Source organism: Nematolebias whitei, chromosome 12 (genome assembly GCF_014905685.2).
Source record: "Nematolebias whitei isolate Nwh7 chromosome 12, NemWhi1, whole genome shotgun sequence".
In the NCBI taxonomy this organism is placed as follows: domain Eukaryota; kingdom Metazoa; phylum Chordata; class Actinopteri; order Cyprinodontiformes; family Rivulidae; genus Nematolebias; species Nematolebias whitei.
The window spans coordinates 4,390,299-4,404,260 of NC_056509.1; the positions used below are offsets into that span (position 1 = coordinate 4,390,299).

A 13,962-nucleotide genomic window follows, 5' to 3' on the forward strand; every position below is an offset into this window, starting at 1 on the left:
AAAGATAAATAACGTCTCACGTTACATCTCTGTTAAATTCAATGCACGACATCATACAGTCCAGAAAAATGAATGAACCCGTTTAATGTATGAATATATCACAGGATATGTCATACTACATAAATAAAACTTTTTATTGAAAAGAAGCAAAAGCTGACGTGGCAGCAAAAAACAGAGGAACTCAGGCTGAACAGGAACAGGGACAGATCACACACCATGGAAGGATAATCCTCGGACAGGGAAACAAAGACAAGACACAGGATATATAGGCACGCTAATGAGGGGTAAACAGGAAATAGCTGGGCGAAGTGAAAGGTGGACGGCATTAGTTAATAGCAGAGAAAAACTGTGAGATAGGCAGGAGAATAGGGAGAACAGAAAGACCACACGAGAGCAGCACACACCAAGGAAACAATCCTCACAAAAAACACTGATTAGTATCCTTAGAATGATTTGTTCAATTGGCTTTGTAGAGATCTAGTAGAGTGCTGTAAATGAGGACGTAAAGCGCTTTGAGTGCCATGATAAGATAGAAAGATGCTATATAAGTACAGTCCATTTACCTTTCAAAAGACAAACTTCTGCGTTCTGGACAGTTTGTAAACAATGCAAAGATGATTTGCATTAGCCTTCAGACAGTTCGAGTCGGTCTAGTGGAGTGACCCTGTCTGACTTAATGGTCAAATACAACTGAATATTATCATCAAAGCAATGAAAAGGGATGTTGCATTTTCTAAAAAATAGACCCCAAAGGCAACATGTAGAGATTAAAAAGCAGTGGACCTAAAATAGACCCTTGAGGGACCCCACAAATTAGAACAGCCACAGATGAAGAACATTCTCCTAAATTAACAGAAAAACTCCTGTCAGTCAGGTAGGATCTAAACCAGGATAAAACTGTGCCTTTGATACCGACCACCTGCTCAAGTCTTGACAACAAGATGTTGTGGTCCACAGTATCAAAGGCAGCAGAAAGTTCTAAAAGCACTAAAACAGCAGAGCTCCTTCATCACCAGTTAAAAGAAGGTCATTAAAAACTCTTAAAAGGTCAGTCTCTGTGCTGTGGCCTGATTTAAAACCTGACTCGAATTTTTCAACATTGCTGTTGGCAGTTAAAAACCTCTTAAGTTGATTAAAAACAACTTTCTCTAAAATTTTTGACATGAAATGCAGTTTAAAAATAGGTCTAGGATTTAAGAGCAGTGTTGGGTCGAGGTTTTTCTTCTTTATGAGTGGCTGTACCACAGCATGTTTAAAAGTAGCTGGAACACAGCCTGATGACAGGGACATGTTAATCAGGAAAACATCTAATGGACCAAGAGGGTTAAAAACTTCCTTAAACAGTCGAGAGGGAACACTCTCCAAAGGTGAATTAGAAGGCTGCATGTGATCTATGATGCCCTTTAAAACAGCAAAAGTCACAGGCTCGAACTGTTCAAAGGCAGATGAGGATGGAGGAAGTAAGGTCTATGTATTGTGTATTGTGTATTGTGTTGAGGAGGGTCTCAGAGCAGAGATTTTATCAATAAAATAACTTTAAAAACTACAAAGTCCATGCTCAATAATCCAGGTATAAAATCCAACATCTTTCAGTCAGGTCATCTGGACAGTTTCTTTTTTGTGCTGAAACATTTTGCCTTCAATCCAAAAGGCTTCATCAGTCAAGGAAACACACAACAAAACTGATTCTTCCCCCAACAGCTTACCCAAAGTGGAACAAACCAGTTCTGCTTGTGATTAGATGGTCTCTTTGGTATGCTCCTCCTCCATTGCCGGCTCTCTTCCTTGTTGACAGTCTTGTCAAACTGGTTGAATACAACAAAGTCCCTGCTCAATAATCCAGGTATAAAATCCAAAATTTTTCAGTCAGGTCATCTGGACAGTTTCTTTTTTGTGCTGAAATGTTTCGCCTTCGATCCGGAAGACTTCATCAGTCAAGGAAACAAACACACAACAAAACTGATTCTTCCCCCAACAGCTTACTCCAAAGTGAAACAAACCAGTTCTGCTTGTGATTAGATTGTCTCTTTGGTACGCCCCTCCTCCATTGCCAGCCCTCTTTCTTGTTGACAGTCTTGTCAAACTCCAAAAAAGTTCAATTTGGTCCTCTGGACATTCAAAAAAACAAAACAGCAAAAAAATATAGAAACGTTTCGTCTCTCATCCAAGAGACTTCCTTAGTCTGAGGTGCTGTTTTCAGCTCAGTCTCTTAAATAGCACCTTCTCAGAGTGGATCAACCAGTTTGCTGCTGACAACCAAAACCAGCTGCTCACAACCAAAACCAGCTGCTCACATGGACAAGAAGGACCATCAGCCTAACAATGGATCATTAGCACACTGATGGCTGTTTACTATTCACAGAGGGCTGAGTGATACTAGCAATCACAGCATTGTAAGAGGGGGACAGTTGAACCCGGAGGCCTCCACCCCTGTTTAATGATGGACGATTTCTTTTCACAAAGATGGCCTCCTTTACTCCTCTCTCAAACCATTGTTCCTCTCTGTCCAGGATGTGAACATCTTCATCCTTGAAAGAGTGACCGCTGGCCTGGAGATGAGTGTAGACCGCAGAATCCTGGCCTGATGATGTTGATCTTCTCTGCTGGGCCATCCCTTTGGCCAGTGGCTGTTTAGTTTCCCCGATGTAAGACTGATCACAGCCCTCCTGACACTGAACAGCATACACAATATTACTCTGTTTGTGCCGGGGGACTGGATCTTGGTATGAACGGGTGAGACAGACCAATTTTACTATTGAGGCCTTGAAGGCCAAAGAAGAGCACATTAAACAGAAACTAACTATGTGTCTAGATCAGACCACACTTCAGCAAGTGTTGGACTGTACAGATCAGGCATGCTTAGCACAGCACTACATCTTGAGAGAGACCCATCCTTTCTAAGCGGATCTGCTCAGCGGCCAGACACAAAGGTGCTGGCCTATTTCTGGGTAACTCCTGATTGCTCCTCCCACCTGGAGGAGAGCATCCTCCCTCCACGGCAGTTTCCATGTGCGCCGTGATAACAGGAGTCGTAAAACCGGGAACCATGGTACATTCATGCACTCGGGAGCCACCAGGAGAGCTGTCAGTCCCTCCTCCTGAACTCGGTTCAGAAACCGTAATATCAGAGGGAGTGGGGGGGACGCGTAAAGAAGCGTTTTGGGCCATGGGCTGTGAGCAAACGTGTCCACCCTTAGCGGTGGTTCATCCCGTGGTCTCGGTGAGAACCATAGTTGACACTGAGCGTTCTCTCGTGTTGCAACAGGTCCACAGCCACTTTGCTAAATTCCTGCCACGTCTGAGCCATCAACTCTGGATGGAGGGGTCCGGTCCCCGTGACGCGGACCGTCCCTTGACATCACATCCACCCCCTGTTGAGAACACTGGGGATGTACACTGCTCTGATGGAGAACAGATTTTGGTGTGCCCAACACAGCATCTGTCTCACAATGTGTAACATTTGGGCTGAGCGCACCCCCACCCCCTGACCCCCGCCGGTTATGTATGCAGCAGTCACTTGCTATCTGTGTGAGTCAACTCATGATGATTCTGTAGCACAGAGGCAAAGTGTTGAATCACATTCAAAACCCCTGACACTCCAAGAACATTTATATGAGCTGCTGTGTGGGGTGTCCACAGCGCCCCCATAGCTCGAGAAATGCATGTGCCTCTGTGAAGTCTGACACGTGTGACTTAAGTCTACTGACGGAAACAGGTGTTATCACTCTGCCGGTTTCACGTGAGTTGCACTGCTGCCACCTGTCTGGAAAGGCGGGTCAGCATCAACAGATGTCCAGATAAAGCAGAATTCTCCTCCCTGCTTCGTGTGGCGGCTGCAGAGCGACTCGACACATTTTAAATGGAAATGTTGTCTCACAGTTCAAAATTGACAAATCTAATATGAATCTCATATTTCCGGTCCGTTTGGGACCAGGAAGTGACGAGAGTGGAACCTTGTGATTTCCTCTCCTTCTGAGACCCTGGAAATTACATTTTAATCAGAATTTCCTGAGCTTCTGCGAGGGGGGACGAGATCTGTTCCAGAGATGACAGAAAACGTCTCTAGAGTTCCACTGAATGAGGGTTTGAGCTGTACTGCAGCGTGAATCCCTTGCTGATAACGGTTCATCCATCTATCTGGAGCGCACGCTCGCTGCCACTCCGCATAACGTTCGGGAAGCGGGCACGCGTTTATGCTGCGTCACGTTATTTACGGACGCCAATCACCGCCGTCATGTGTGCCTCACTCAGGCTGCGGGCTCACATCCGTGTTGATGTGAGCTGGCATGTGCTGAGGGAAGGTGCGCTCGCCCCGAGCATGCGGAACCAGTTTAGGACTGCCGCGGATGCGCGGCATTCCTATGCCACGCACAGGCAGCAGGCTAATATCCATGCTGATGTGAGCTGACGTGCGCTGAGGGAAGGTGGAAAGGTTGGGAACTCTGGAAATTACCTCTTTTACCAGAAGTTTCTGGACTTCTGCGTTTAGGGATGAGACCTGGTCTGGTGATGACAGAACCGTCTCTAAAACTCCTCCAAACGGAGGGGGTTGAGCTGCAAATTGTAGCGTATAATCCCTGCTGATCAGCCTGCTCATCCATCTGTCTAGAGAGCACGTCCGCTGCCACTCCGCGTAATGTTCATGGAGTGGGCGTGCGTTTATGTGGTGCGTCATGTTTCTTATGGACGTCAGCCAGTTTACAGTCTCGACCGCTGTCATACATTACGGAAGTGCTCCGCGTGACCCAAGGCGAGGCTTTCTCAAAAGGGCTCTGAGCGCGCTTCTGTGCCACGCTCAGGCTGCGGGTTCACATTCATGTCGATGTGAACCGGCGTGTGTTGAGGAGAGGTGAGCGCCTTCATCAACATGGTGCTGTTTGGGTGAAAGCTGTCGGCGCCATGGGAGCGCGCGTTTGACAACGCTGCAGTGAAAAGCGTGCAGCTCCTGCTGAGCGAGGTTTCCCACTGGACTCGTTCTGCGGTCTCACATTCATGCTGATGCGAGCCGGCGTGTGCTGGGGAGAGGTGTGCGCGCCTTCATCAACACAGCGCCGTTTGGGTGAAGGCTGCCGGCGTCACGGGAGCGCGCGTTTGACACCGCTGCAATGAAAAGCGTGCTCGGTAAAACCCCCTCCACTCTAGTGATCGGCGCGGATGTGGAAAACCGGTGCTCTCAGTCTACCAGATCCGGCTGCAGCCTCGTTCCAGTAGAACGTCACTGCTGGGAAAACGAGGCCAGATGGGATCAGGACGGTGAGCCGGGGTGGAGCCAAGAAACCTTCTCCCGATCTGGGCGGGGGAAGGAGAGGGACGGAAAAAAGTCCCTTCATGTCAGCCGCCTCCTGGATTATGCCGGGCAGCTCCAGAGGAGGGTACCGACGGCTGGTGTGGTCGCCGATGCGAAAAAGGTCAGGGGGGTTGAGCATTAGCTCAGCCCCCCTCGTTCCGACACTACGCTCTCCAGGAGGGAGTGAGCAGTGGGGGCTGCTGCTGACATCGCCTGTCCCTGAGGAACCATCCGATTCGCTCCGAGAGTCTGCGATAAAAGGAAAAATAAAAGATGGTGTCATCCAGCGTGTAGCAACCCGCCACTGAGAAATATTCCTCTGTGCTTACCTTGAAACAAGACTGCTCGTCTGCTTCTCCTCGGGGAGGAGAACTCACCAGGACGGCAGGATGTTGGCGTGGCGGGGCTACAGGCAGCCTTAACAAAGGTTGTGCTGGTCAAGCTGGACAACTTCCCTTCTTCGTTTTTCTGACAGTGCTATTAGCTTGCTGAAGAAAAATGGGAGCCGATTACCCGCTCTTAAAATAATTTATACGGACCAGGTGGGGCCCACACAACAGGTGGGCGTGGACTAAATTTTTCAGTGCAACGCTTCGCATGACGGGATAAAACCCACCAGCGACAGCCTTAAAGGGCGAAGCCTATACGAAATAGAACTGTCGGGCATCACCTTGACACTCAGTCAATAATTCAGAGGACCACAAGGCCCGACAGGACAAGGGAAAACAAAACAAAGAAAAAAAAGGTTTTATTACTGTTAATGTAGTTTATTTATTGCAAAGAGTGCTGTTTATTTAAAATATCATCCAAATGGGTTGCTTTTACTTATTTTTATACAAACGTATTGTTTTCTTGGCATATTTTCATAATAAACATTTTGTAAGTCTTTATTTTGGGCTTTTTTGTACCAAAAATTAACCGAACCGAGCCCTCCTTGAAACTGAACCGAAATGTGATTTTATCATACCGTTACACCCCTAGTGAATGCCAGCAAAATAAAAAATTTTTTCTTATCAGGTGGGATCCTGGGAAGCTCACTCAGAGCAGTTGGGTCCATCTCATCTCTACAGAACCGGGCCAGAAACTAGTCCGACTCTGTGCAGATCAGACCGGGAGTCTCAACATGATAATAGGATAACTCTTAACAGAATATTATGATCAACTGTATCAAATGCAGCATTGAGGTCTAACAGGACCATTGTAGACAACTGTCCATTATCAGAGTCCATGAGAATATCATTAGTGACTTTCGTCAGTGCAGATTCAGTTCTGTGGTGAGCTCTAAACCCTGACTGAAACTCTTCAAACAGATTATTTCTTTGCAGATGAGCACGTAACTGACCTGCAACTATTTTCTCCAGAATTTTTTTAATGAAAGTTAGATTAGATATAGGTCTATATATAATTGGCTAGGATTCCTGAGTCAAGGTTATGTTTCTTAAGTAAATATTCAATTACAGCAACCTTAAAGCTCTGTGGTACATAACTGTACATACATACATACATATATACATACATCCATACATCCATACATCCATACATACATACATACATACATACATACATACATACACAAAAAGCCAGACGTGATACTTGGAATGTTGGTTTGATTTTTTTCTCTAATTGAAACAATTTTTATTCATAAAGAATCTCATGAAGTCATCACTACTTATACTTTGTAGTTGTAGGGATACAACTCAGCAGAGATAAGATTTTTCATTAGACTAGCTATGGTACTGAAAAGGAACCTGGGGTTACTTTTATTTTTATCAATTAAAAATGAATAATATAATGTTCTAGGTTTACGGTGTGCTTTTGTGTATGTTAGCAGGCTATCGCTCCAGGATAAGTAAAATTCCTCCACATTAGTGGAGCACCATTCACTTTCTAGTTTTGTCAATACCTGTTTTAGAGTATGTAATTCAGAATTGAACCATGGAGCTAATTTCCTCTGATTGATTACTTTCTTTTTCAGCGGAGCAGCTTTATCGAGTGAAGTTTGCAAAGTAGTTGTAAAATTATCAACTATGATCTAAGTCACTGTTCTCTGATGCATTACTCTAAAAGACAGAGGAAAACGATGGAAGAGAATCTTTAAAATTGATTACATCGCTTTCTGATAAGCACCTGCTAAGATGAAATTTACTTTCTGACTGTGTAGTCATTTAATGCAAACTCAGAGGTTATTAAAAAATGGTCGGACACAACAGGACTTTGAGGATGTATTAATAAGTTATTAATCTCAATGCCATAGGTCAGAACTAGGTCAGTGGTGTGATGATGAGAGTGAGTAGGTGTAAAGACTTTTTGGGTAAAACCAACTGACTCTATAAAGTTTTTAAAGGCTATGCTTAAGCTATCACTTTCTACATCTATATGAATATTGAAATCACCCATTATGATGATTTTATCTGTATTTAGTAGTAAGTCAGTTAAGAATTCTGAGAACTCAGTCAAAAACTGAGCATAGGAGCCTGGTGGATGATATATAACAACTAGTGAGAGTGGCCATTCCGTTTTCCATTTAGGATGGGATAAACTTAGAGACATTGACTCAAAAGTATTATAACTACTAATTGGTTTAGTATTAATTAATAGTCCTGATCAATCAATTGTATATAAAACTTCAGCTCAATTGTATAAAAAAATGACAAATCTCTTGTGTAAAAAAACTGCATATCAATTGTATGAAAATAAAAAAAATTTTTTTTTATAAAATTTACAAATCAATTGTATAAAAAGTGTGTGAAGTCCATTTGTGGTTTTATTTTCAGGAAAACATTTTTTATGAAAGAAGAACCTTCTTCTATCCTTTCAGAGAATAAGAAACTGAATAATTTTATAATCATGACCTGTATGTACTGTAAATATTCCCTGGCCTTTGTTTGAACTTCATAGTGTTGATGGAAATTAAGAAACACTGACAATCTCGCTCTGATTTATCCCTCTGGCTCTTTTGTTGTACTTCTTCTCCATGCGTGAGATTCTTCCTGTGACCTTTGACCCCTTTCTTTATTGCAGGTTGGTGAAAGATGCCCCCTGGGATGAGGTTCCGTTGGCCCATTCTTTGGTTGGGTTTGCCACAGCTTATGACTTCCTGTATGAATACTTGAACAAAGACCAACAGGAGCGTTTCCTGCAGGTGATCGGTAACACTTCCCGCCTGATGTATGAGAAGTCCTACATCCGAGGATGGGGCTTCCAGTACCTGCACAACCATCAGCCCACCAACTGTGTAGCCTTGCTCACAGGAAGTCTGATTTACATGACTCAAGGTAGGTTGCTGTTGTCCTGCACCTGGAAGTTTCTTTGTGCTGGCTAGCTGTTGATGCCAGTCAGTGAAGCAGCTACACATCAAAGACTATAGGTGGTTCTCATTGACGTCTTCATCTGGGCACTTTTTTTTGCCAGCACCATCTTTGAGGGCTAGCATTTAGCTTCTAGTATCAACCACATTCATTCAACCTTTATTTACACAAGTAAATCGCATCATGACTGGACAAGAAAAGCAACCAACCATTTTAAACCATCTTGAATTTTATTAGGGGAGTGATGGCGCAGAGGCTAGAGAAGGTGGGTCTGTGATCAGAAGGTCGCCGGCTCGACTCCCTGGATCAACATCAAAATGTGGGTGGAAAAGGTGAAGCACCCACACCTGCCTCCACCCTCATTTGCCCCATTCTGGGCCCTTGAGCAAGGCCCTTAACCCCCACCATCTGCTCCCAAACAGGTCTCTCTTGAAAATGAGTCCTCGTGACTCAGTGAGACTACCTGTATAAATAAAGGTTAAAATAAAAATTAAATAAAAACAAACGAAAAAATAAGCCCTCGAACGAGGCAGACGTGCGCACACAATGGTAGACTAAAATAATTGAGTATTTTTCACAGAATTAATTTTTTTTAAAGATGCACCTGTTATACTAAAGAGTTGAATAAAGATCAGTTTAATTTCTTTTGATTTAATGTTGGACAATTTTCATCTTGGTGTTCATTCAAATCAAAAACACAAAACACATGATTGGCATGTTACATTCATGTTTGTTACATGACAAGTTCAACTGAATATGCACTAGTAGTAGGGCTGCACCTAATGATTATTTCAATAATCGATGAATCGGAAAAAAAAAAAAAATTCCACCTCTTTATTCCAAAATTGAACATTTGACTGACATAGCAATTTGCACAAAAAAACAAGTTGCTACTTGACTATTCTGTTAGTAAAATATTGAATAATAAAAAATAAAAGTTTCTCAAATAGCTTAAAAAATAAATGTACACAAACATATATATATAAATGTATACTTTATACCTGCACAATATGTAGCTACTTTGTAAAATGTGTCCTTGAGGGAAGAGTGTAACCTGGATTAAAAGTGGATCATTGTAGTGAAGCCTTCGTCTTCAACCATGGACAGAGGCCTCATGTCAGTGATGATTAGAGGTGTAACAGTACGCTAAAATCACATTTTGGTTCGGTTCAGTTTCAAGGAGGGCTCGGTTTGGTTAATTTTTGATACAAAAAAAGACAAAGGCATACAAAATGTTTATTTTGAAAATATGCCAAGTAGACATTAAGTTTGTATAAAAATAAATAAAAGCGACCCATTTGGATATTTTAAATAAACGGCACTCTTTACAATAAACAAATTATACTAACAATAATAAAAATGTTCATAAATACAAACAGTCAGAACAAGAACAATAAGCAGCAACAGACTGTTTACGATCTAACTAGTCAAGTTTAAAGTTTTTGTCCAAAAAGACCAACTTGTCCACATTTTCTGCCAAAATCACAGATCTGGTTGCAGTGAATATCTCCATCGGTGGAGAAAACCACTCACTAGCAACAGTAGCAAGAATAAAGAGGTAGCACTTTGTTAATTTTGCAGTGTGGCTGGATTTGGCCTCATTACTCACAACCTCTTGGACCTGCTCTCACCTGTCCCTGGAAAAGTTCAGAGTTCAGTCATCACAGACTTCTTAGCTGGAGGTGATCTCTGGTGGATTTCCCTGAAGAGGAGGAAGACTCAGCTGCTATCTCTGTCCCAGACTGGAAATAAAACACAGAGGTAAAAAAAAGAGTCTAAGATTATAATTTTAAATTAAAAAAGTTAATTGGATAATAATAATAAAATAACAATACCTCTTCTTGAACGGTTGTTATGAGGTGGTTGAATATCTTGGTCATCTTCATCATCATCATCAGGGCTTTAATCTGGTCCAGGGCTTGTTGACAATATTAGTGTTATCTTTTTCATAAAGTGCTGCTACAACTTTTTGGCTGAAATGTTGATGTGATGAGATGTTGTAGCAGGGTTCAATAACTTTATAGCGGCGCATCAACAACAGAAACGTAGACCCAGCGCTTTGAAACCTCCTACAGCTTGTGTTATTGCTCTGGACCGATCTGAATTACCTGGTAAAGGTTGTTTAAATGCTGCTGTTATCGGTCTTTGCAACAAGCTGTTTTTCTGTACGAGAGACGTTCACGTTCGGATGATGTCATTTCAAGTGTGTTAACAAGTTACAGCACTTTGGTTGGTCTTGTCGCTGTTTTAAGTGCTCTATAAATAAATTGGTATGGTATGGTATGGTATGGTATGGTATGGTAAGTTAGACGTGTTGCTGCTGCAGATCCAATCTCCGTGAAACAACGTCGACACACAGCTTTGGATTTGTTAACTTGTCTTTTAACAAGAAAGACATAATGTTCTCAAACAGGAGACCGCTACGAGATGCTAGGCTGCTAATGCTGCGCGTGCTACAAGATAATAGCGCCGTGTTGAAACACGCTTAGGAACTTTAGTTCTGCGGCGTATAATCTCTTGTTAATAAATTTGATGAGTGAAAAAATAACCAAAACAGTATGCACATGGACCGAACCGAACGTGCCGTACTGAAACGGTTCAATACACACATGTGTACCGTTACACCCCTAGTGACAATCATGTTAAAGTTCTTTCAGTGAAGACAGCTGCTGCTGTGGTGTCCATGATGTCTGTCCATCATGAAGGCTGTCATTGTTTGTTGTTGTTTTCTGGAATGAGAGAGTAAATATGTATTACATCATAATTTACAGAAACTCAAGAAATGCCTTGTTTCACTTCAGTGTTAGGGTCAGGCAAAAGTAACTCAAAGAGCAATTAAACACACACACACACACACACACACATATATTTAAAATACTTAATTACACACATTTGAGTAGATGTAATAAATTACTTTAATCCATCCATCCATCCGTTTTCTTGCGCTTATCCGGGGTCGGGTCGCGGGGGTAGCAGCCTAAGTTGGGAGGCCCAGACTTCCCTCTCCCCAGCCACTTGGTCCAGCTCCTCTGGGGGAATCCCGAGGCGTTCCCAGGCCAGCCGAGAAACATAGTCCCTCCAGCGTGTCCTGGGTCTTCCTCTGGGCCTCCTCCCGGTGGGACGTGTCCAGAACACCTCACCAGGGAGGCATCCAGGAGGCATCCTGAACAGATGCCCGAACCACCTCAACTGGCTCCTCTCGACGTGGAGAAGCAGCGGCTCTACTCTGAGTCTCTCCCGGATGATTGAGCTTCTCACCCTATCTCTAAGGGAGAGCCCAGACACCCTGTGGAGAAAACTAATTTTGGCCGCATTTATCCAAGATCTCGTTCTTTCGGTCACAACCCAAAGCTCATGACCATAGATGAGGGTGGGAATGTAGATCGATCGGTAAATTGAGAGCTTCGCCTTTTGACTCAGCTCTCTCTTCACCACGACAGACCTGTACAGCGCCCGCTTCACTACTGATGCTGCACCTTTCCGCCTATCTATCTCATATTCCATTTTTCCCTCGTTCATGAACAAGACCCCAAGATACTTGAACTCCTCCACGTGGGGCAGGACCTCCTCCCTGACCCGGAGAGGGCACTCTACCCTTTTCTGGCTCAAGACCATGGCCTCGGATTTGGAGGAACTGATCCTCATCCCGGCCGCATCGCACTCGGCAGTGAACCGCTCCAGCGAAAGCTGTAGATCACGATCTGATAAAGCCAATAGGACCACATCATCTGCAAAAAACAGAGAAGCAATCCTAAGGCCACCAAAACAGATCCCCTCAACACCTTGGCTGTGCCTAGAAATTCTGTCCATAAAAGTTGTGAACTGAATCGGTGACAAAGGGCAACCTTGGCGGAGTCCAACTCTCACTGGGAACAAACCCGACTTAATGCCGGCAATGTGGACCAGGCTCTGACACCGGTCATACAGGGACCTAACAGCCCATATCAAAGGGCCCGGTACCCCATACTCCCCCCACAGGGTTCCCCGAGGGATGCGGTCGAATGCCTTCTCCAAGTCCACAAAGCACATGTAGACCAGTTGGGCAAACTCCCATGCACCCTCCAGGACCCTGCTGAGAGTGTAGAGCTGGTCCAGTGTTCCACGACCAGGACGAAAACCGCACTGCTCCACCTGAATCCGAGGTTCGACTATCCAATGGACCCTCCTCTCCAGAAACCCCGAGTAGACCTTACCAAGGAGGCTTAAGAGCGTGATCCCCCTGTAGTTGGAACACACTCTATGGTCCCCCTTTTTGAATAGGGGGACCACCACCCCGGTCTGCCAATCCACTGGAACTTACCCCCGATGTCCACGCAGTGTTGCAGAGTCACATAAGCTAACACAACCCTACAACATTCAGAGCCTTAAGGAACTCCGGGCAAATCTCATCCACCCCCGGGGCCCTGCCACCGAGGAGCTTTTTAACCACCTCGGTGACCTCAGCACCAGAGATTGGAGGGTTCGACCCAGAGTCCCCAGGCTCCGCTTCTTCAGTGGAAGACGTGCCAGTGGGATTGAGGAGGTCTTCAAAGTATTCTGCCCACCGACCCACGACATCCCGAGTTGAGGTCAGCAGCGCACCTCTCCCACTATAAACAGTGTTGGTGGTGTACCGCTTCCCCCCCGAGACGTCGGATGGTGGACCAGAATCGCCTCGAAGCCGTGCGGAAGTCATTCTCCATGGCCTCTCCAAACCATGCCCGAGTTTTTGCCTCAGCGACCACCCGAGCCGCATGTCGCTTGGACTGCCGGTACCCATCAGCTGCTTCCGGGGTTCCACAGCCAAAAAGGCCCGATAGGACTCATTCTTCAGCCTGACAGCATCCCTCACCGACGGTGTCCACCACTGGGTTCGAGGGTTGCCCCCGCGACAAGCACCGACAACCTTGCTGCCGCAGCTCCGCTAAGCCGCCTCGACAATAGAGGCACGGAACATGGCCCACTCGGACTCAATGTCCCCCACCTCCCCCGGAACATGTTCGAAGTTCTCTCGGAGGTGGGAGTTTAAGCTCCGTCTCACAGGAGACTCTGCCAGACGTTCCCAGCAAACCCTCACAACACATTTGGGTCTGCCAGGTCTGACCGGCATCCTCCCCCACCATCGGAGCCAACTTACGACCAGGTAGTGATCAGTGGACAGCTCCGCCCCTCTCTTCACCAAAGTGTCCAAGACATGTGACCGCAGATCAGATGAGACGACGACAAAGTCGATCATCGAACTGCGGCCTAGGGTGTCCTGGTGCCAAGAGCACATATGGACACCCTTATGCTTGAACATGGTGTTTGTTATTGACAATCCATGACAAGCACAGAATTCCAACTACAGAACACCACTCGGGTTCAGATTGGGGGGGGGGGGGGGGGGTT

The 13,962-nt window shown here is 44.9% G+C and overlaps 1 protein-coding gene across 1 annotated transcript in view; it reads left to right on the forward strand.

Moving 5' to 3' along the window:
- The window catches only part of dse (dermatan sulfate epimerase), a 116,330-nt gene that overhangs the window by 15,352 nt on the left and 87,016 nt on the right, over window positions 1–13,962 (forward strand). The window contains exon 2 of the mRNA XM_037685703.1: window positions 8,309–8,562. Coding sequence (XP_037541631.1) covers window positions 8,309–8,562 — 254 coding nt within the window. The remainder of the gene's footprint in view (window positions 1–8,308; window positions 8,563–13,962) is intronic.